The sequence below is a fragment of the Tetrao urogallus genome (genome assembly GCF_951394365.1).
Source record: "Tetrao urogallus genome assembly, chromosome: 5".
In the NCBI taxonomy this organism is placed as follows: Eukaryota; Metazoa; Chordata; class Aves; order Galliformes; family Phasianidae; genus Tetrao; species Tetrao urogallus.
The window spans coordinates 7670875-7691494 of record NC_136818.1 but is presented as its reverse complement, the minus strand read 5'-3'; the positions used below and the strand labels follow the sequence as shown (position 1 = coordinate 7691494).

The following is a 20620-nucleotide window of genomic DNA, read 5'->3' as shown; positions in this document are numbered from 1 at the left end:
CTGAAGAACTATGAGGCTCTGGAGACAGCAGTCCTGTAGGTGGCCCCTTCACATCAACATTTCATTGACTCTGGTCTCACCACATACAAGAATTTCTTTTTCTAAGAGAATTAAATAAGTTGAAAGGGATAAGAGAAATCTATAGATGGAAAAAACCACTGTCTTAGCCCAAGGCATAATAATAACGGGAAGTTTCAGCTTCTAAGGTCATGACTGTTTCCAACTAGTTAGGTAAGGCCTATAGATATCAAATTATCCTATATGTATATATTATATATTAGGGTTCCTGGATGCTGCTGAAATAAGTTTTTGTAAGTCTCATCCAGAACCCAGCTTGCTTTCTTTCTGTTCTGAAGAAACCAGAGTTCCAACCACACAGAGGAAGGAGACTATGTAGTGATCACTGCCAGTGCTAGCTGAACAAGGCAAGGGATAGCTGAAGAACAACACTTTCAGTTTGAAAGCACATCCTTTCCTTCCTTGACTGGTAAGAATGCTGGAATATAAGACCTAGCAGCTGTTAAGCTTGTTTTTCTCTTTCTCTCTGATTTGGTGTGCTGAAAGAACAGGAAAATGCACACCATCAAACAGAAAATAAACACCCTTTGTCCCTGCTGTATAACAGGAATCGATGTTTTCAGGTTTCAACTTCCAAGAGGAATTTATTTCCTAGATGACCTTTTCTTTTTAATTAGCATCCTTGACTAATTCTTGCAGAAACGTGGGACAGTTTAGTGGCTTGGTCTCAAACCACGATTCCTTCCACAAAGCTACATTCTCTTACACTCCCTGCTCTCGGTATGCTTTTCTGCTTTTTGTATGTTAGACTTGTTACAGATGCCAAGCCTTAAAACCTTCTCAGTAGCACACAGAACATCCACAGGAAAGAGAGAGGAATCCCTTCCTCTGTTTTTGTTTAGCTACCTCCTGCTCCTTTGCTTTAGAGCTAACTCCTGTGGTTATTTATATTGTATGACCTTGAGATAAATGGCATTTGGCAGGCTGCTGCATAACTTTGCCTTTCAAATCAAACATTCTCGATTTCTTCCACCAACAATGGGAATAATTCCTGAATGTCTTTTTTAGGGTACTCCTTCCCACCCCATTGCCTGCCACAGAGTTCTTTGGGAACTACGTCAGGGCTGGTGAACTTTAGCTTGACTTTCTTGTTAGATGTGACTACCAAGTGGTGCGTGTGGTTTTATTCTGTGGTTTGGTGTGTGTGTGTTTTCTCTTTGTCCCAGAGCGTCTGCACTGCTGGTATTAAAGCTACGATTGTTCTATAAAAAGCACAGATCACTTGAAGGATCTGCCAAAGGCTTTATCTCTGAACAATCTTTGTCCGAACTTGCTTTGCCGTTAACCAGTTTTGACTCTCCATAATGGCTGGAGTTGCTTCGCTTTAACTGATATGTATCAAAGAGAACTGCTAAAATTAACTGCGCATGAACTACGTCCAGGATGTTAGATTAACTCATCTAGAATCCTTCAGTGAACAAACTGATTTATGATGTGTTATGACATTGTTACTTGATGTGTTGCACAACCCAATTTTAAAAAATGAAGAGCGCTCCATTAATAAGAGATAAATCTTTCCAGTGTAATTCAAATGAATCTGCAACAGCTTCAGAGAGAGCCTGATAAGAGATCTCGTGTGGGTTTTGGTGATTGTGTTTTGCATTCCTACAGATATCATCCACTGATATCTCTTTGTCAGTAATGACAAAATCCAAAATATGCCAAAACATGACACCTTTTAGGAGATTATAGTTCTTTGTACTTCCCAAAACACAAAACAGCATTACAAGCAGTTCTCAGCTACTCCAAACTATACTTCCTTTCAACTTCAGATCCATAATGTGCTGAGTCCCTTGCAAAGCTGGCCAGTCACAGTTAACACACAGCAAGTGCTCAACGCAGGGAGGGGGAGGAGGGGGAAATAAAAAAAATATATCCTTTAAGCATGAAGATATAAATAGTCTTTTCTAAAGCAAGCACTATTCCATTACTGGAACATAAACCAGTATAAGGGCTGACTTTAAATTATTAAATTTCTGAAGTGTGTTTCAGATACATCCATGTTGAAGGCTCAGGTCTCTCTGGATACCCAACTTCAACAAAAATGCCTTTGAAAGTGAGCTGAATTATATACTGTACAGTATGTCTGATTTCACAGCCAAGCCACTTGAGCTAATAAAGAAAATCCTCCCTGGCCTCACACAATTAGCTGAGTAAAAAGCTAGTCAGCACAAGCCTGCATACAGCCACAAGCCACTCCATGAAGTCGAATACTGTTTCACGCCTGAGAATGTCTGCTGCTTTGACCCTCTGAACTTCACCTCACTACCAAAAGGATTATTTCAGAATGGCATATCATGGTTTCATGGCTTGATGTTCTGAGCTTTAAGCCGAGAAAATATCTTCCTGGTGATCTGGAAATGGAAAGGAGAAATGACAGAGAAACTGAAATACACTTTGCTTGTAGCTGTCAACCAATGGAGCATGTGTTTGAAAACCTAGACACATTAGAACTAGTTTGGCCATATCTTGGTACTGCTTGATTCTATGCCTTAATAAGTTATTTTCTTCAGTAAACAAATAATGAGAATTTTTTAAGATGCCTGTCCTTTTTCCTGTATTAATCAGGAAAGGAAGTCATCACGAGAACGAAAGGCTTTCTCTGCAGCTGACTCACAAAAACACTGTGCACCACTTTAGCATACTCGCTTCCTCTTCTTCATGTGACATCCTAAAAATAAAACATCACCTGAGCTTGAAAAACAAACGACAAGTTAACATCCCAGTTGGATCCCAGTGGTCTTTCCTATGTCAGAACCAGCTCCTCACGTGCTCTAAGGGCTAGCTCTTTTGCAATTAACAGTACTATGATGATTTTACCAGTGCTATAGAGCCAATGGGACACATTGGGATGCATCTCATCACAGCTCACTGCTGGAATAACATTAATCTCAATGATTATTTCTAAAACTGAATCAATTCGATGCCAGAAATATGAAGACCTTCAAAAGGTTGGGCATGTTTCTCAAATCACTCTTTCTCCCTCTCCCCATCTGCTGACTCTGCAAACTCCCATACTGTGAGTATTTTGTCTCACATTTAAATAAATACTCCCCATCACTATTACACTGTCACCTGTAATAGGAAAAGCCTGCAAGAAATCAAAGGAAAGCAAAATTTGTGTGGTGGCAGAAAACGTGCAGAGAATAATCAGTCTTCATTGTGACTGTTAACAAAAGTAAGGGAGCCTAATGGAGACCTTGGATTTAATACGGTCTCTAAAATACTGAGGGGGCACTTTCAAGACACAGAATCTCCTACTTTAAAGAAATATTTTTCCTGTGTTCCTCATAAGATGACTTTTATTAAAATGGAAAGAGGTTTGAAAATAACTTGAAAGTTTCTGTTTCCTTTTTCTCATTCCTTGGCTCAGGAAGCAAGCTTGATGAATTTTGCCTTTCTCTACCCAGGCAGCTCCTTCTCCATTTTCTGAACTGGGGATATTTGTGTCTCCCAGTGGGTACCCTAATACAAGAACAGGGCAGAAGAAGCAAGTTTGATGAACGTGGTAAAGCATAAAGCATTCAGTGTTACTCCCTTAACTGTGTTGTTACGCTAGCTTTTCTGAACAGTGTTTAGCAGTCTGAACTGGCATCTCAATGGACTCCGAGATTTTGCAGGGATACTCCAGCACGAAGAACCTCTGGACCAGAAACCCATTTGAAAGGTTGTGTAACTGCTATGTTAACAGAGCCTAGGAAAAGAAGAAATCAGAACTTTTTGCTTCTGGGAATGGTTCGGTGTTACCACTGGCTTCAAGAGACACTTTGGACTGCATACAGCATACTGGTTTTGGTTCACATTAAGTGGTCTTTCACATCTAATGCTCCTGCAATCCTAATTTTGAAGAAGCCAATAATAAAACTCCCTTTTGACATCTGCAAGACTCTTCAGCCCTCAGTGTTGTTTCAGTGCCTGGACAGAGGTAATCGGCAGTGATTCACTGATAACAAAAGTAATTACAATATTTCAGGGATGATGATTTCTTCAGGCACAACTGTCCAGTGGGATTCTACACACAATGAGAAACGGAGTGGCTAGGTCTATGTCAAGTGACCTTTAGAGTGGAAAATCTAGGGTCTTTGATCTTATTCAAACTAAAAGTACTTTTGCTAATGAGCCTCCTCAAGTCGCACAACATTCATCCTAAGATGCTGAACACATGGTTTTAATTTACAGTTTTTAGCAACTTTCATTTATATTGTGCTAGAAGTCCTGAAACGACTTGCAGTAGAAGCTCTACAAATTCAAAACCCAAATGGCAAGCACTGCTGTTGGAACAGCCAGTGATAAAAGTAGCAGTCATCTGTGCTAATTCCTGCTCAAGCTTCTGACACAGGTATTAACCATGTCAATTCTAATTCTCTACGCATTTAAGTGACAACTAGACCCAATAAACAATAACAGTAGCACAAGGCACAAGTGCTTTTAAACACTGGAGAAAGTAAATCCATGGGAATGAACAAGGTGCTATAATTACTAGTTTTTGTCGTGTGTACAGCCACTCATGCATTTTAATTGCTTATCTGTTCCTGGTCTGCAAAGGGTATGTATACAGCTTTGTTACACTTCCAGTCCAAGAACCAGGATGTTGAGCTCTAACAGCAATGTCTGCAATTAAAAGCTCTGTAAGCACCAGCTCAATGTCTGATGTCTCAACCAAGCTGGAACCCATAACTCTGCATGGATTCGAATATCAGGTTCGCAGATAGTTGCAATGGGCAGAAAAATACCTCAGAGACTTGCACACATAACGACTTCAAGAGGTTCAGACAGGTATTGAAGCCTTGTGGCTACTCCACAATGCTTTCTGTGGATTTTTGGTCTAGCAGCATCTATGATCTCAATTGTTTATTGGTTTGAAACAAGAATTTGGGAAAGTGTGTGGGTGAGAGGCAGACATGTGTCCCTGCAAAAGAAGCTCCTCTAACGCTGACTCTTGAAAGTTAAAGAACAAAGTTCCCAAACACTTGTCCTTGCCGAAAAACTACGGTTCTGTGCTGCCCTAAATGGTGTGTGCTCTGGGGAAGACATCCAAGCATGCAGGGAACTCCTTTAATAGGATGAAAAGATGAAAGAAATCACATCAATTTAATGTGATTCAAGCGATAGTTTTCTGATTCCTTCTGCTTTTTACCTGTCTCATCAACTCCTAATGACAGAGAAGAGATTAATGTTTTTTCACCATAAGACACAGCTCCAAAGAAACCTTTTATTTTGCAGTATGTCCCCCTGAAGTTCCCAAATACACTTTGCCAGGAGCCCTGCCACTGATCTCTGTCTCTGCAGGAGAGCAAGGTGAATGAGTGCCCTTGCTTAAGATCCTTTCTGGCCTTTTCAATACAGGAACTTCTGACTAGCCTGAATGATGTGGGCTGGCTTTATAACGTGGATTGCTACTCACCAGGGAGCTGAGGGGAGGCTGTTAAAGACTTTCTGAGGACTGTAGGTTGCACTATACTTCAGGTTGAGGTTTTTAAGGTCAATGGTTCATTCTGTTTATAAAGTAAAGCATTCAAGGCCCACTGCAGGATCCTGACTGCTCTTGCAACAGCATCAGAAACCAAAAGAAGGCAAAAAAGAAAGAAAAAATCATTTTGGAGGGAGTATCATTTTCTCTTGAAGAGCGGCATATTCTGCAATTACTGGGGGACAGTTTGAAGATGGCATAATGCTCCAGGGAAGATCTCATATGGATTTGAAAGCAGCAATAGTGCTCAAAGACAGAGATGGATTTGGGCCACCTATCCCCTTATCTCTTAGCAGTGCTGGGGAGTGAAATCTCCACTAGGGAGCAAAATGCACCCAGGTCTGCTCATGGGAGGCAGGTACCACTGTCTCAGGCTTGGATCTTACCAAGGGAGGTGTGAGGGAAAGGAGGGGCTTGTATCTCACCTGTTCCATATCTACCACTAGCAGTTATACACACTATAAACACAGCAGATGAATTGCCAGCTGCCCCTCGAGCCGTCATTAACTGACAGGCTATTTTCTTAACAGGCATCAAAAGCCAGAGTGAGCCTTTCAAGTGAGCTATGCTGAAGAAGCACACAGTGGCTGTACAGAACAGCACATACAGTTAGTTATACCTATAAAACACCAGCCACTGATCCCTTCAGGTGTTACTGCAACTACTGTAGTTTTAATACCTGCACAGTTTCATTCTCAACAGTTCCCTGGCACAGATGTAAGGCTGCTCCATCAGCACTCAGAGGGAGCTAATGGAAGGATTTCTATTTCTGCTGTATGAATTTCTGCTCCACGGATAACTTAAGTGAGGAATTCTTTTTTATGTCGAGGTTGGGGTAGGAGGTGATAGTTTGATTGAAGCCAGCAAGCTAAAAACTACGTGCACACATGTATCAGCAAACCCTTAACAACATCTCTTCCAACAACATGCAGCAACCTAAACAGCTGATACTAAACTATTTTTGATGATTCTAATGAGGCCTGAAATTTTTTAAAAGCAAAAAGGCACAATTTCTGTTAGGCAAAGACCATTTTTCCTCCAAAAAAATTAAAAAAATAAAAATTATTCCCTCAAATACATTACACAGACTGTCAAAAGTCAACAGGTTTTTTGAAACTGAGCCCTTTAATCTGGTTTGAAAAACTTGGAGCCTGGATCTTTCGTTCATACAAACAGGCAAATTTCCCTTGAAGTCAGTTGTGCCGGTTCCTATCAGCTCAGAGAATCTCTGCTTTAGGATTACAGAAATGTTTAATTTTTTTAAGGGCACAGGGGAGACGGAGTAGCAAGTCCACAAGCTGTGGCCCTGCCTAAGTACCACTGTGCCATGCTGCTTTGCCATTGAAGGTCCAGCTTCAAGGCTGCAGATCTGTCAGTGACCAAACTTGATGGACCACCCATTGGCCTTTTATTAAACAGCACTTGTTCCACCTCTAATCCTATCACTAGAGTAATCAAAGCTGCCATGTCCCAGGGTTTGATGGAACAGCAGGACCTGGGAAACGAAGACTGATTTTGTTAACAAAGTAATTTCTGCCTGGTGAATGCTGTCTCATTGCTAGAAAGTAGGGAGACAGGGTTTATTTGTGCAGAGAATGAGGCGGTAAAGAAATGAAAGGGGAAGAATGGTGAAGTGTGAAGTTTAATCTGGCACAGTCTAAGATTTCTTTCTTTGAGGCTGTCTCTGATCCAATCAACACCGGTTTGATATTTAACATCTCCCCCTGCAGTTTGAAATGATACCGGCCAGAGAATAACTCAGAAAACCCGACTAGAGGAAGAAGAGAAAAGGGGCTGCTCACAGCTCCCCTCTGGCCTAAGAGCTCCCTGACAGATCCATCAGGATAGTCAGACCCTACACAAAATCCCTTACAAACCCTGGGATTAAAGGCATCTGGCACTAGCTGCCGGCAGACTCTCCCTGCAGTCAGAACTTGCGACAGGATGGGAGAAAGTTTTTATTTTTAACTCCAAGGAAGGGACATTCACAATTTCTCAGCTGAGGATCCTGCTATAGGGAAGGCTTTGAGCTCCAGCTACCAGAGCCTGTTCCGCAGGGCAGAGCGGTCTGACTCTCAGTGGGGATGAGATGTCAGCTGAGGACACATAGCAGCTGCCAGCCAAGGACACACAGCACCTGGGTTATGAGCAGTCCCTGCAGCCCATGGCCCACCGTCTGCCCTCTGTGAGGGAAGGACTGTCAGAGGACACACAGATCCTCTCCCTTTAGCATCCTCCTCGCTCAAACATCAGTGTGAGGAGATATTTTTCACCACAGAACTGTGCAAGGGTCTTAAAAAGGAGGAGAAATTTGGAGCATCTCCTAACCTCAAAGCCCACCTGGCCCATCCTGTGCTGGCTGCAGTGCCTCTGCCTAGGATCAAAGACAAGGCCCTGAATGAGCTCCATCTGCCTTGCCACCAGCTTTTCTCAGTCCTGGACCACTTTTTGCACTGTAAATAAGCAGCTATATTGTCAGATAGAAAAGTTATCTGCTGCTTCTTTCTGCTTTTTTTAACTTTTTCTATCTTGCCTTCAACGAAACCCTGAAACCACTTCTACCAAGAAGTGCTGAAATTTCAATCTCACCTACATCCGACTTCAATTCCCCCGCTGAACTCTTTGCTGCAATTTGGAAGCCTTGCCACCAGCAACAACACCCAGATTTGTGCCACCAGCAGCTACAGAGACACAGGGGAAGAGCAAAGATGCTCCAGGAGTGTGACCATCCCACTGCATTCCCTATGTGCAGTGGGAAAGCACAGCATCAGGAACAATGCACGTTTGGGAAAGCAGCTTCAAAACTCCGAGCAAAAACTCCAAGGGGGGTACAAAATCCCAAACTACAAAGTTTGGGGGCTTACAACTAAAAACAATGCATTGTGCTCTTACCTGCAAGAGCTAGCTCTCCAGGAAGCAGCCAATTATATCAGCCACCTTAATCTTTTCATCCGGTTAAGACAATCAACATTTCAAAGCGACGCACAGAACGTTTCAAAGATCGTTCCTGGTCAAAAATGCAAGTGTATCCGCTTTCTTTCAGAGCAGATCAAAACCAAGCACCACACCGGGACCACTCCTAGATTTCTTCCTCCTCGCAGTATCAGATTAACAGATGCGGTGCGTGTAGTCAGATTAAATATTTGCAGTAGCACAAAGCTGCCTTTGAGGGAGAGAAGTAAAAAAGCCTTTTTCTTCTTTAATTTGCTAAGGGCAAAAATACTGGACTTTGGGGACAGGGGAAACAAAAGCACTGACACGGTTCAGCAAGGCTCCATTTTAAAACCTGAACTCTAAGTGCTGGAATTACAAGCAGTATCTCTGTAACAGTAATGCTGAAGACAGGTAAAAACTGCTGATGCCTTTAGCAGATTCAGGACCGTAATTTATCACAGCTGTTCCCATCAAACTGTGCAAACACCCTACAAGACAAAAGCTGCTTAATTTCTGATTTCCATTTTAGTGTGTTTTAATTATGTGTTGCTTAAGGAAGGCTCTAAGATGTGGAATTAGGAGGTGAAACCTAGCAATAGCAATCCACTCCACTAAATTAGCACAGTAATACACCGAGCAGTAGGACTGCCAGACAGCATGATAACTTTACAAATTACTATTGTTAGCCAACTCGCCAGGTGTCAGGATGCATGAAATCTCGAGGAAGCGAGAAAATAAATAACTGGGTGGTTTTGCTTAATGTTGTCTCATGGTGTTCTGGTGGCCTTGTTCCCAGAAAAAGCTTCAGTGTATGAAAAATGCCCCGAATGCCAATGCGCAGAAGTAGCAATGTCAATTCTCTGCAATAATTACAATGTAATTTTTTGTATTGACTTAAATTTTTTTGCATAGATAATTTGCCTTTACTTGCTGGTAGCACTGACACTTTGGCTGTTCTTTTCTAGCCTAAATTGAAGGGGAAACTTTTGTTTCCGCTTAAAACATAGCAAATAAGAGAGCAGCTGTTGAGTGTGATACTCTCTCCCTTTTCCTGTCCCTCTCACTGCTCTCACCTAAAAAGAGTGCAGTATGATTCATTTCTAAAAGGTTTCCCAAAGGTACATCTTTAATCAAGTGCTTTCACTTGCTTGATTCTAACTTCCATTTCTGACCTATACAACCACATGCTACTGGATGTTTGCAGTGGTTAATTATTTTTACCTCACCTTGAAGAAGGAGTTCAGCAGCAAGGATAGGCACTGACACCTTTTAAACAGAAGAAAGTAAAACAAATTCCTTGCTTTGCATGCATGCTAAACAATGCAAACACTCAGGGGGCTTTTTAGATTTTTTTTTTTATCCTTCTTGTAATTACCCCACTACACTACTTCTTGTATAGTCCCCACTACAGGGGAGAAGGCACTCTAAGGACATTTAATCACACCAAAGATCAGCCTTTAATCCTTACTTGCACATCACCAAGAATTCTTTTGCTCAAACTAGGACAGTAAGATACAGCTGGAAAGAGCTGATTTAAAATTAATGCTGAAAGGAAGGCTAAAAATGAAATACTGTAACCGTAACTGACACCATTTTAAATTTCCTCTGGATTATTTGTTTTCTTCCACACACATTCATTTCCTGAATTTCTAGTAAATCTGATTTCGTATAAACAGTTTCACAAAGCAAAGTCAATAGCTGTGCCTGTGCTCCTGATTAATCCACTGAAATGAAATAGACCTTATGGCTTAGTATTTGGTTGTTTAAAGCTAAATCCACTGAAAAAATTCTGGAGTCCAGTTCCACCAATAACTTTTGTTTCTTCATCTACATCCTTTTCTTTTTTTTTTTTTTCTGAACTTTACCTGTTCTAAAATGAAAAAAGTCCATACGGACTGAGCATTTAATTTCCCCCAGACCACAAGGACAACGTGTGCCCATTTCTTCTGACCCGCAGTAACTATTAAAAGACAACCAACAGTTTGCACATACTTAAATCCATTTGAACAATTGCTGAATTTCTATTTCCATTGTTCATGCTTTATCCTCTCCGTGACAAGCACTGCAGAGCTGCTTTATTTAAAAACAAACAAACAAAAAAGCACTTTTTACTCCACTCCGTCAGCTGAGGAGAGGCGTGGAAGCTTCCCTCGCAAGTGACAAGCCAGCGGACACGCACATTCACACCCTGCACATTTGCCTCTCCAATAAATAATAGACAAGATAGATGCACAGCGTTTGCTGGGCCACATCACAGCGTCTCTCAACGCAGCACAACGGAGATCCAGCAGCCCAATGCAAAGGCCCACACTGCAACACACCTCACCGCAACAGGTTTCAGGCTCACCTCAGTAAAGCAACTGAAATAGGAGAGTGGCTGCAACCTCCTGGAACAAGCCACGAGGCCCAGAAGCCTCCTTACCTGGGAGAAGTTGAGCCCGTTCAGCGGGTGACACTGCTCCTCCACCCTCTCCACCGCGCCCGTCGTCTTCTTCATCCTCTCAGCCTCCTGGGCGAGGTAGAGATCAAGCACCGGCACTCCTCGGGAGCGGATGTCGGTCTCTGTCAAGGAGTTCACCATCAGCATCACCCAGACGGGCCTCTTGCGCTCCCAGTTGCCGGCGATGGCGTTGAAGAGGTAGTCAGCGTAGAGCCCTTTGCCCCGCTGGTCCGGGGTCATCCAGTGGGGCAGCATCAGCTTGATGTAGTCCAGGTGGCGTTTGAGGCGGCGGTAAAGCTCACGGGGCAGCACGTCCTGCAGGTTCTCCCCGTGGGGCAGCATCTGGCAGCTGGCCAGCCCCGAGATGGTGTAGGGGTCGGTGAGATCCAGCTCGAAGTAGACGCTGGAGCTGGCGTGGAAAGCGGCCTTAGAGTTGTCGGGGATGAAATCCCACACCCGCGTGTAGGGCACGTGGATGGTGCCGAAGAGATAGGCGGGGGGGTCGCGGCGGATCGTCCAGAGGAAGGAGTTCAGCTCTCCTTGCTGAGGGGAAGGAAAGCAGAGGACAGTCAGCGGCGGAGGGTCAAGAGCCACTGCAACAAGAACAAGCAACCCACGGGTGGCAGGGAACGCTGGGGGACCGTCCAGCACAGCCCCAGAGCAACACGAGCGCTCCATACCCACGCTATCCACACACACACACACACACACACCCCACCAGCACACCGCACCCCTCACACGGGGCACCCGCGCACACCTGCGGGGCCACGCGTGTCCGCGGCGCCGCGTGGGGCAGCGCCTCCCCCGCGCCCCTCTCCGCCCCCCCGGCTCCGCGCGGCCCGGCTCACCGAGCGGGGCAGGTCGCACTGCCCCGTGTCCATCTGCTCCCGCCGGGCCGCGGCGTCGGGCAGGAAACCCCCGAAGACGAAGCAGATCAGCGTCAGGTTGAGTTGCATCCCGCTTCCTCTCGCTCTCCTCTCCTCTCTCTCCTTCCCAGATGAGCCTTTTTGGATTTCTAGGATCTTTTTTTTTTTTTTTTCCCTCCCCCTCCTCCTGCTCTTCCCCTTTTTTTTTTTTTTTTTTTTTTTTTTTTTGTTGCTTTTTCTTTTTTTTCTTTTTTCTTTTTTTTTTTTTTATTCAAACAAACTTTGCCAGTCCCATCTGCATCTGACAAGTGCAGGGGGAAGGACTGGCCGCCCCCTCCCTCCCATGCTCTCCCCCCTCCCGCCCTTCCCACCCCCACCCCCTCTGGCTCCGGGCTTGTCAGAGGCGCTGGATGCTTTGGGGAGGACGGTTCTCATCGCCAGCCTCCGCCATGCTTTGATTTTGCAGACTGGAGAAGCTCCCTTCCCGCCCCGCCGGTTCGGGAGGAGGTTGGGAGGGGAGGCGGGAATTAGCCAAAATAATAATAATAATAGTAATTAAAAAAAAAAAGAAAGAAAGAAAAAAAAGAAAAAAAAAAATTCAGCACAGCGGCGGCAAAGAGAAGCTCCCGCGGAGCCCCGGGCCCGGAGGACGCTGCTCGGCGGGGCGGCGGCGCGCACCGCGCCGGGGAGGCCAAACTCGGGCTGCGGCGGAAAGTTTCGCGCAGCCGCCCCGGCCCGCCCGCGCCTCCCGCCGCCGTTTGGCCGGGCCGCCGCCAGGGGGCGATCGCTCCCCAGCGCAGCTGACGGAGGGGCGGTGGCGTCCCGCTCGCCGGCTCAGCACCTGTGTAGCGCTTCCAAAGCGGAGTTTCGAGCTTCCCGTCCCGCACGGCGTCACACAGTCACCCACGGGGGCTCTTCCCGAGCAGGAACGTCTCCTGAGGCTGCTCACAGCCTTCCGCTGACTGCCGAGGCGGGAGGCGACGTGTCCTCACAGGCACTGCCTTCCCCCCCCCCTCAGAACATCACTGTAGCAGAGGGCACATAGAGGATATGCTGGCTGCACCCTGCCCAGCTTCTCAGCCATCCCCACCATCTTGGTCACCTCAGCACCTCACAGGGATCAAAGCAAACCCCTCTGAATGCTTCTGTTCACATCACTAATTATGCAGCTTCCACGCAGGAGGAAGTTGCAGGACACAGGCTAGTTCTTGCTGGCAGCACAGCAAGGATCTCTCTTTAGAAGCCCCTGCAGCAGGAACCAGGGCAGGCTGGCGATGTGTGGTAGCAACCATTGGTTACCTCAGCATCCTATCAGGGCACTAAGCACCACAGAGCAGACGGGATCCCAGCCTTCCCATCACCTCTATGACCATAAAACTTTCCCAAAACTGCAAAATTTCATGCTGTTTGGAGAAGAATCAAAGCTACCAGGCTTTCTTGATGAAATATTAGTTGCTAGTGCCAGGCAAGGTCCTGGGCTCCAGAAGCTTTCCTGGCCATGGCAAAGAAATATTTCTAAGTGCTTCCCTGAGAGTGAAATAGAGGATAGGAGGCAGCAAGGTTGCAAAGTGCATGGATGACAGGGCAGTGCTGGTGGCCTGGTGTCCCCTGGGACACCTCCGGTGTTGTGACTGGCACTAGAGAAGATGCCCAAAAGATGATCTGAAAGACAACATGAGGCCTTCAGTCATGGACACGCGTGCCGTGAGGCAGGGCGACTACCCTCACCAGTGGCATACATATCAAAGCACCCAGAGCAAGAATAAACAAATGTCTTTGGCTCTGCGCTCATCTTCCATTAGCCAAAAGGCAGGTGTGGTTGGGGGGAGGGGGACATAGCCAGTTTTCCAGCCGTTTCCCTGAACTCAACCCTGATGTTGCAAGAGCTGCCTAGCTGTGAAAACACAGCCTCGCCTTGATTTATGCTACTTGTGGGCAAGATGACTAAGAAAAAGGGGAAAGAAAAAAAAAAAAAAGAGCAGAACAGGACCAGAAATCCCAATGGGAACTCAGTGTGGGTGTGTACCAATTTGGTGGGACAGTCAGGTTGGGGAAACTCCAGCCAAAGCTGCGAGCGGTTAGGAAGAAGAGACCACAAACCACATGATATGTATCATGATGTGCCACTTAAGATTCAAAGCATGCCACAGCATTTTTGAACATTACTCTTAGGTACCAGGAAAAAGAAATTAATTCTTTTGTGTAATTGTAACAATTTTTTTTTTTCCTCTTCAGATGAGTTCCATATGTCCTCATGATTTTTTTTTTTCCTTTAAACACAGCAGTTTAGAACAAATCTTAAGTAACATTTAGCCTGCTCCTAAAGTAAATATTTACAAAAACATTACATAATGGCTCTGATCTTTGGAAAATGTATATTGCTGCCTACCTGCTACTGTTTTGTTCTTATCGGGAATAATAGAGAAGCTTTATCATAACCCCCAAGGCCGTAAAAGCAGTATAACAATGTGATTAGCAGTAATCAGATGGGAAATACTATTAAAAGCTTTGAAGAGATAAGAGGGATAAATGGCAAAGGGAAGGTTATGTTATTTTGTTTGTACAAATTTCCAGAAATCTAGTGGGGGAAATAGGCTTCTAATCTTACAAAAGCTGTATTGTTGTTTTGGAAGTGTTATAATGTTGTCTGATATTTATGTCATGTATCATCTTCAAAGAGCTTTCCTGAATAAATATTAATCATTTCAGCAACCACTTAAAGGCAACCACTTCAGGGGTGCAGCGAGGCAGTAACTTAACAAGTAAGTTGTAGTAAGTCAGGAAGTGAGGACAGCCAGATTCAGCAAGGAGCCCATGTGGGCACAAAAAATACTTGTGGAAGCTTTAACAATATCTTTAATCAGGCAAAGCAAAACCCCATGGAATAGAAGGCATATTTATTTGTCAGTGAGAAACTGGCATTGGAACTCGTAACTATGGTGAGTTTCCAACAGGCAAGAGATACTCGCTCTTGGAGAAAACAGTTTGTGAAGGATCAGTATCTATGTGCAGGAGAGTAATTCTTTTTTATTTATTTTTATTTTTTATTTTTTAAATCAGAACATGCTCCTTGCAGAACTAACTGCCCTTTTGTCTCTTCTCTCACCTTTACTCCCAGGTGAAATACTGTTGGCTTGTGTGCTGTCTGTATTTCTATCATGCTGTACTTTCTTTTGAAGTATTTCAAAGAACTTACTGGATTTTAAACTCTATTTCTCGCACCTTTTCTTTAATGAGGGACTCTGAACCACACATTCTCCCAGAAATTGTGCTGTGCCAAAACTGGAAGTCTGAGCTCAGCTTTTCCTTTGTCCTTTTCCTACAAGTGAAGCTGGAGGTGTCTTTTGCCATCTCTGGTGGGAGCAGAAAATCCCTCTTTTTGTATGCTGCGAATCACAGAATAATTTCAGTTCTAAGGCATGTCAAGAGCAATGCCATCCAAATGGCTTTGCTCAAAGAAGGGTTAGACTCCATATCTGATCAGGTTGCTCAGGTACAAGTAAGAACCCTAATTGGATTTCTGTCTTGTGCACAGGTGGCATAATATGTAGCTGCCCTGAACTCATAAGTTAACAAGCCCAAAGCATTTGCACTGCTAACTGTCATGCCATCACCTATGTGCCACGACACCCGTGCTGTGAGGCATCTAGCAGGTACAGATTTTCCTGCAGAAGATTGATTTTGATGGTAGCAGTTGTATTCACGTGTAACATCACTGTTCAGTTACGTAATTCATGATTCAAAACACACAGTTGCCAGAAGAACAAGCCTCTGCTTAAGGCTGTCTGCTCAATTATCGTAACTGTGTTAACATGTTTTACATCTTTTGTTTCTATTGCAACCAATATAATGTATGATGTAGTATTGTTCTCAGTCTTATATGTGTATATATGTTGCCTGTTTGTCCTCATGTATCCAACTCAGCATCTTTTGTCTCAGAGTTCCACAAACAACCAATCTAGCTCTTGAACAAAATCCTCCTCAATCCTAACATCCTCCCATCTGAGGGCCAGGTATGAATTTTGCAGACCAACTAGTATTAATAGCTTGTATTACATTTTGCAAAGTCTCACCTTGTGCTGTGGCCCCTGCAATGACAGACCACATCCTGTCTGAGACTAGGCACGTAAATACACTAAAGAAAACCTTTCCCAGTGTTAGATTCCACTGTGCATTCTCCCTCCGTATAAAGTTTAGTCTGTGCTAGTGTATGTATATAATGCAAGCATTACATGTGCATACACCTAGGAAAGAGTACATATGTGTATTTATTTATATATATTGTGTTTACATACAAAAATATATGTATACATACACAAACAGAACAGTGGGATAGGCGAGTGCTATTAACACTTCACTAAACGCTTTCCAGCTTTTGTTCCCTCATTCTCTTAAAGATATTCTGGATTAGGGCCAGCAGGGGCAGAAAGAACCTGCCCTGCTGTTCTTCTACTACAAGTACGGTGAATCCTGGCTTTTTGAGACCTTCCATCTGCAACTTGAGCCCTTGCATTACTGTCCCATCCCTTAAACATATTAAATCATAGAGATGCTGAAAGAAATGTCCAAAAGCAACTCATCTACCCAAGCAGGAGTAAGCTCCCTGCTGTGTAGCAAAATCTGTACTCAAGAAACAGCTACAATAGATCTTTTTCCTTGAGGCCTATTAAGCTGAGATTTCTTCCTGTTCAGCATAGTTCAGTGTGCAGTTCCAAAAGTTCTATTTAATTTCATAAACAGTTTGAATGCCTTATTTTTCTCAAAAAAAAAAAAAAAAAAAAAAAAAAAAAAGAGAGTTCAGCTGCTCCAGAGTCCTTTAAGGTTCAACTCTTTAGCATTCATTTTGTTTTTCTGGTTTCCAGATTGCCATCACTTTCTACAGCCTTGATACAATTTTAAGTTTGCTAGTGCGTATTGATGAGAAGCCTGAGAGAAGTTTCATTAGCAGGGATGATTCTTCATTATAAAAAAGATAAACCAGCCTTCCAAGATAGCACTTCTGAAGGAAGATTCTATGTGTGACTTTAATTCTTTTAACCTAGGGAAGAATAACCCAAAGAATTGCAGTTAACACAGTGTGTGTGTGTGACTAGAACAGCTGGTTTACTAATAGCGTACCTGGTGGAGAACCTTAAAACATGCATTGTGTGCATGAAAATGTGATTCGGTTTAAAAACTGTTTTGTTTTGTTTTTTTTCCTTTTGGAACTGGTGGAATATGGTGCACTTTTGTTGTATGTGTGTGTATGGGCCTGCTCCTTATTAAACTCATGGTACTTTTTCCAGTAACCACTTCAGTGCTGTGAATCAGCAGAAAAACACCATCTGTCGACTGGATAAACAAGGGTCTCATTAGCTGGAAGCTTAATAGATCACAAAGTCTCACCAAGTCCATTTTTATTATAATAAATTTCACCAAGGAATGTTTTCTGATGTCACATGGCAAAACTGCCCTAAGTAAATAGCAGCTGCAGCATTTTCTATTATTTATCTTAGTGTTTTGTGAGCTTAACAATAGAAGCTGTCCAGGATCTGAACTTCTCTAATCTCAAAGTGCTATATGTGTGTCTGTGTGCTTAGTTTAATGTATCTTAAGGAAGTAGGCTTATAAGAGAGCTCGTCCAGCCAGATGCAGCTTAAGTCAGTTGGATATCCATCATCCAAGCCTGATCTCCATATCACTCAAGAGTAGTCAGTATGGCTAGAGCTCAGAAATAACTGCCAACCTCATTTGATCCACCTTACACCCGAACTATTTTCAGATACATTTTCCATAAACTTACATATTTGGGAAATGCTATACATTACATATACCTAATGTACGTGCACATATATACTTGCATTCTAATACCATATGTAGTATAGTAGATGTAGCAGTGGAAAGCATAACAAACTAGCAGAGCATCAAAGTCTAAAGCTACAGAGAGTAAGGATAGGCTCAGATATAACAGCAAAAGACACAGAAACAAAGAAAGGAGGAAAAAAAAAAAAAAAAAAAAAAAAAAAAAACCACAACTCTGCTTACCCTCAGAAGACCTCAGGTACATAACAATCTCCAGAGAGATACCCTTACCTCCCTTGCCAACCCTTAAATGAGGTCTGGAAAGGGCTGGATCCTGGCTCCACCCCTTCTAGTCACTCAGCTGCATTGCATGCACCTGAGCTTCCCTGGGTTGGCCCTGCCTTCCCACCAGGTGTTCCATCACTGCTTCAAGCTGTGACTTAGCATTTCCACTATAGCTATATATTATATATCATACTATATTATTTTGTACGTTGATATTTCCCATGTTGGAGATTTAAAGCATCAACAATAATAACTTGGGTCTTTCCTTTCTGTCCTATTCCAATTTTCCTGAGCAGAAGATGGGGCCTACTGTCAGATCCTAGGAAAATTCTTCCAATAATGGCCACTTTCTCATTCCTAAACTATGGCATTCCTCAGGCATGGTTTAGCTGATCTCCCCATAAAGGTGACTGGACTCTTCAGCCACCAAGTTTCACTAAGGTGCTCTCTTATCTTCAGAGAAGGGTCATTCAGACTCCCTGCTATTTCAGAACAAACACAGGCAATGCTTCCAAGAGTATATTTGAGTCCAAGATCCATCCTGCATGAGACTGCAGTTAAGACTGTACCAGTTCACATGATAGCACAGAAGGAGCAATCCTGCCTGGCTGCCTCCTGCATGGCCACCAGATGCCTTTTTGGATCTATCATCTGCATACTGTGTTTTAGTAACCGTCCAGAACAATGTATGCTCTTGCTCCCTGCATCTGTATGCAAAGCTTCCATACGATCCAAAGCCCACTAAAAACAGCGAATAATAGATTTGCTTAAGAAGTTAAAAAATGAGAGATCACTAGACCAAGGAGAACTCCTGGGTGTGGTGACAGTCCTTAAGACTGCTAGTTTGTGCCAGCATGGCAGCAATGCTTTTGCAGGGTTGCCACAGAAATGGTTTTCCTCCTAGGTCTAAATCACAGCCTGTGGCAGTGTTTCCTGATAAATGGGCTGCTGGAGCCACTGCAGCCACTATGTGTTATCCTCTTTGTACACAATCATCTAGACCACCTGCTGTCTCCTAAGAAAAGATAATGGTGTTTAGAAGGCGGTCCTGCCCGTCTCCATGCTGTACCCCTCATCCTTTCCCACAGGAGAAAATGGCAAAGAGCTTTTCAATACCTGTATTATTCTTGTAACTGCCAGTTCTCTGTCCAAATCCCTGAACATAACTTTGCCCTATCTTTGTGAAGCTTCAGGTAAGGAGCAGGACACGTGTATCTGTTATACATCCACTCAAATAGCGTGGCAAAGTTGTCTTAAATGTTTCTTCCACCTAGAGACAACTTCTGGTTTGATTAAAACATGTAAACGTATTTAATCATGAGAAAGAAGCAGATCATAGTGGTCTTCTGTGTTGTTGTTTTTTTTTTTTTCCCTCCTACATAAGTCAAAGTGGCTTATATATGTGAGATCCAGCTGTGCTTGCTCACATCTCTGATACTCAGACTGTACTTTGAAGCTACTCCTGCCCTGAAATCACACTGTGTATATCCATTACAAGCTGTAGGGAAGAATTAATCAAATAAAACCTGCTGCTAAGCCAAAGCATATCACAACTTACCTCTCTCTTCTTACATATCTTACGATTATTGCAGAATTGTAAAGTCCCTTTTTTGTCTCTTTGAAGCAAATTTACAAAAGCCCCAGTAATTCCTCTGCACTTGAGAAGAAGTAAACCTTTTCCACTGCTGCAAGTCTCTAAAATGTCTACAAAGGGTCCTCTGCTAAGCTCTGTCCTCATGGTTAGCAAACATTAGCTGTGAACTGGAAGTTAGCTGGGTCACCTTTTATCTGTGTGCTGGTGGGGTACCAATATCAGTTCATCTCAGATGTTATAATTTTAAGATCTTTTTTTAAATTGCAGTAGTTTTTCCAAACATTTTCAGCACACAAAGAGAAAATAATGTCGGTGTTTTGGAAGTATATTTACAATGTATTGTTGGTCCCCATTTATGTCAATCTCGTTCAACTTGCCTGCATGAGAAGTTAGGCTAGTTTCTCCTGATGTTTACTTCTGGAGAGCAACAAGGAAGCAGGAGGGGAAAAAGAACAGATCAAGAAAAGTATCATAAATTGACGAGAAGAATGAGTTCTTCCCACTTTTTCAGAAACTAACTTTACTTTCATATGCAAGCACATCTTGCAGGCAATGTAAAAGCTCAGCTTTGCTTTCTGAGCACATCCTTTTATTGAATCTCTACCCATCAGTGCCTAGCCCTGGTGCATAGCCCTGTGATGTTTGTTTCTCTATAAACACAAAACACAAGAAATTATTCTGTGTGTATTTTTGTCAAAATCAAAGAAATATAGCCACAATAATCAGAAACGTTTTCAGTGTGAAGTAAAAGAAGAGTCTTTCTTTTCAGAAACAAGAAGTTATGACTATTTAAATTTCACTAGGATGATGTTCATTGGGATCATCAGTCATAATTTTTTCTGTTTTTATTAACTTACACATACACACAAAAAATGCCTTTCATGGATGAAAAATATCTTGCTTATTCACAAGCCTCGTAGAAATAAACATTATTTTATATGTATGTACTGCTAGCAGCGAGGATTTTATTTTTCAAGCAATGTGCCAAGTTTTCATTAGTCAAAGTGTGAAAAATCCCATTTGCTCTGTTTTGGAGAGTTCATACTGCAAGCATTTAGAGAGTAATTTACTGATCTTTCAATCAGTGAAGAAAGGATCACCCTGGGACTTGGCCAGCCAAGTGGAGCTCAAGGGTTGTACTTTTAATCCTCAGCTTCTTAACCCTCCCTTTG

General features: G+C 43.2%; 1 protein-coding gene across 1 annotated transcript in view; it reads right to left on the bottom strand.

The window, feature by feature from the left end:
* Positions 1-11878, bottom strand: part of TRABD2B (TraB domain containing 2B) — a gene marked incomplete at both ends in the record, with an annotated part of 255725 nt that extends 243847 nt beyond the window's left edge. Inside the window, 2 exons of the mRNA XM_079535809.1 lie at positions 10905-11465; positions 11771-11878. Of these exons, the coding sequence (XP_079391935.1) occupies positions 10905-11465; positions 11771-11878 (669 nt within the window). The remainder of the gene's footprint in view (positions 1-10904; positions 11466-11770) is intronic.
* Positions 11879-20620: the final 8742 nt, after the last annotated feature.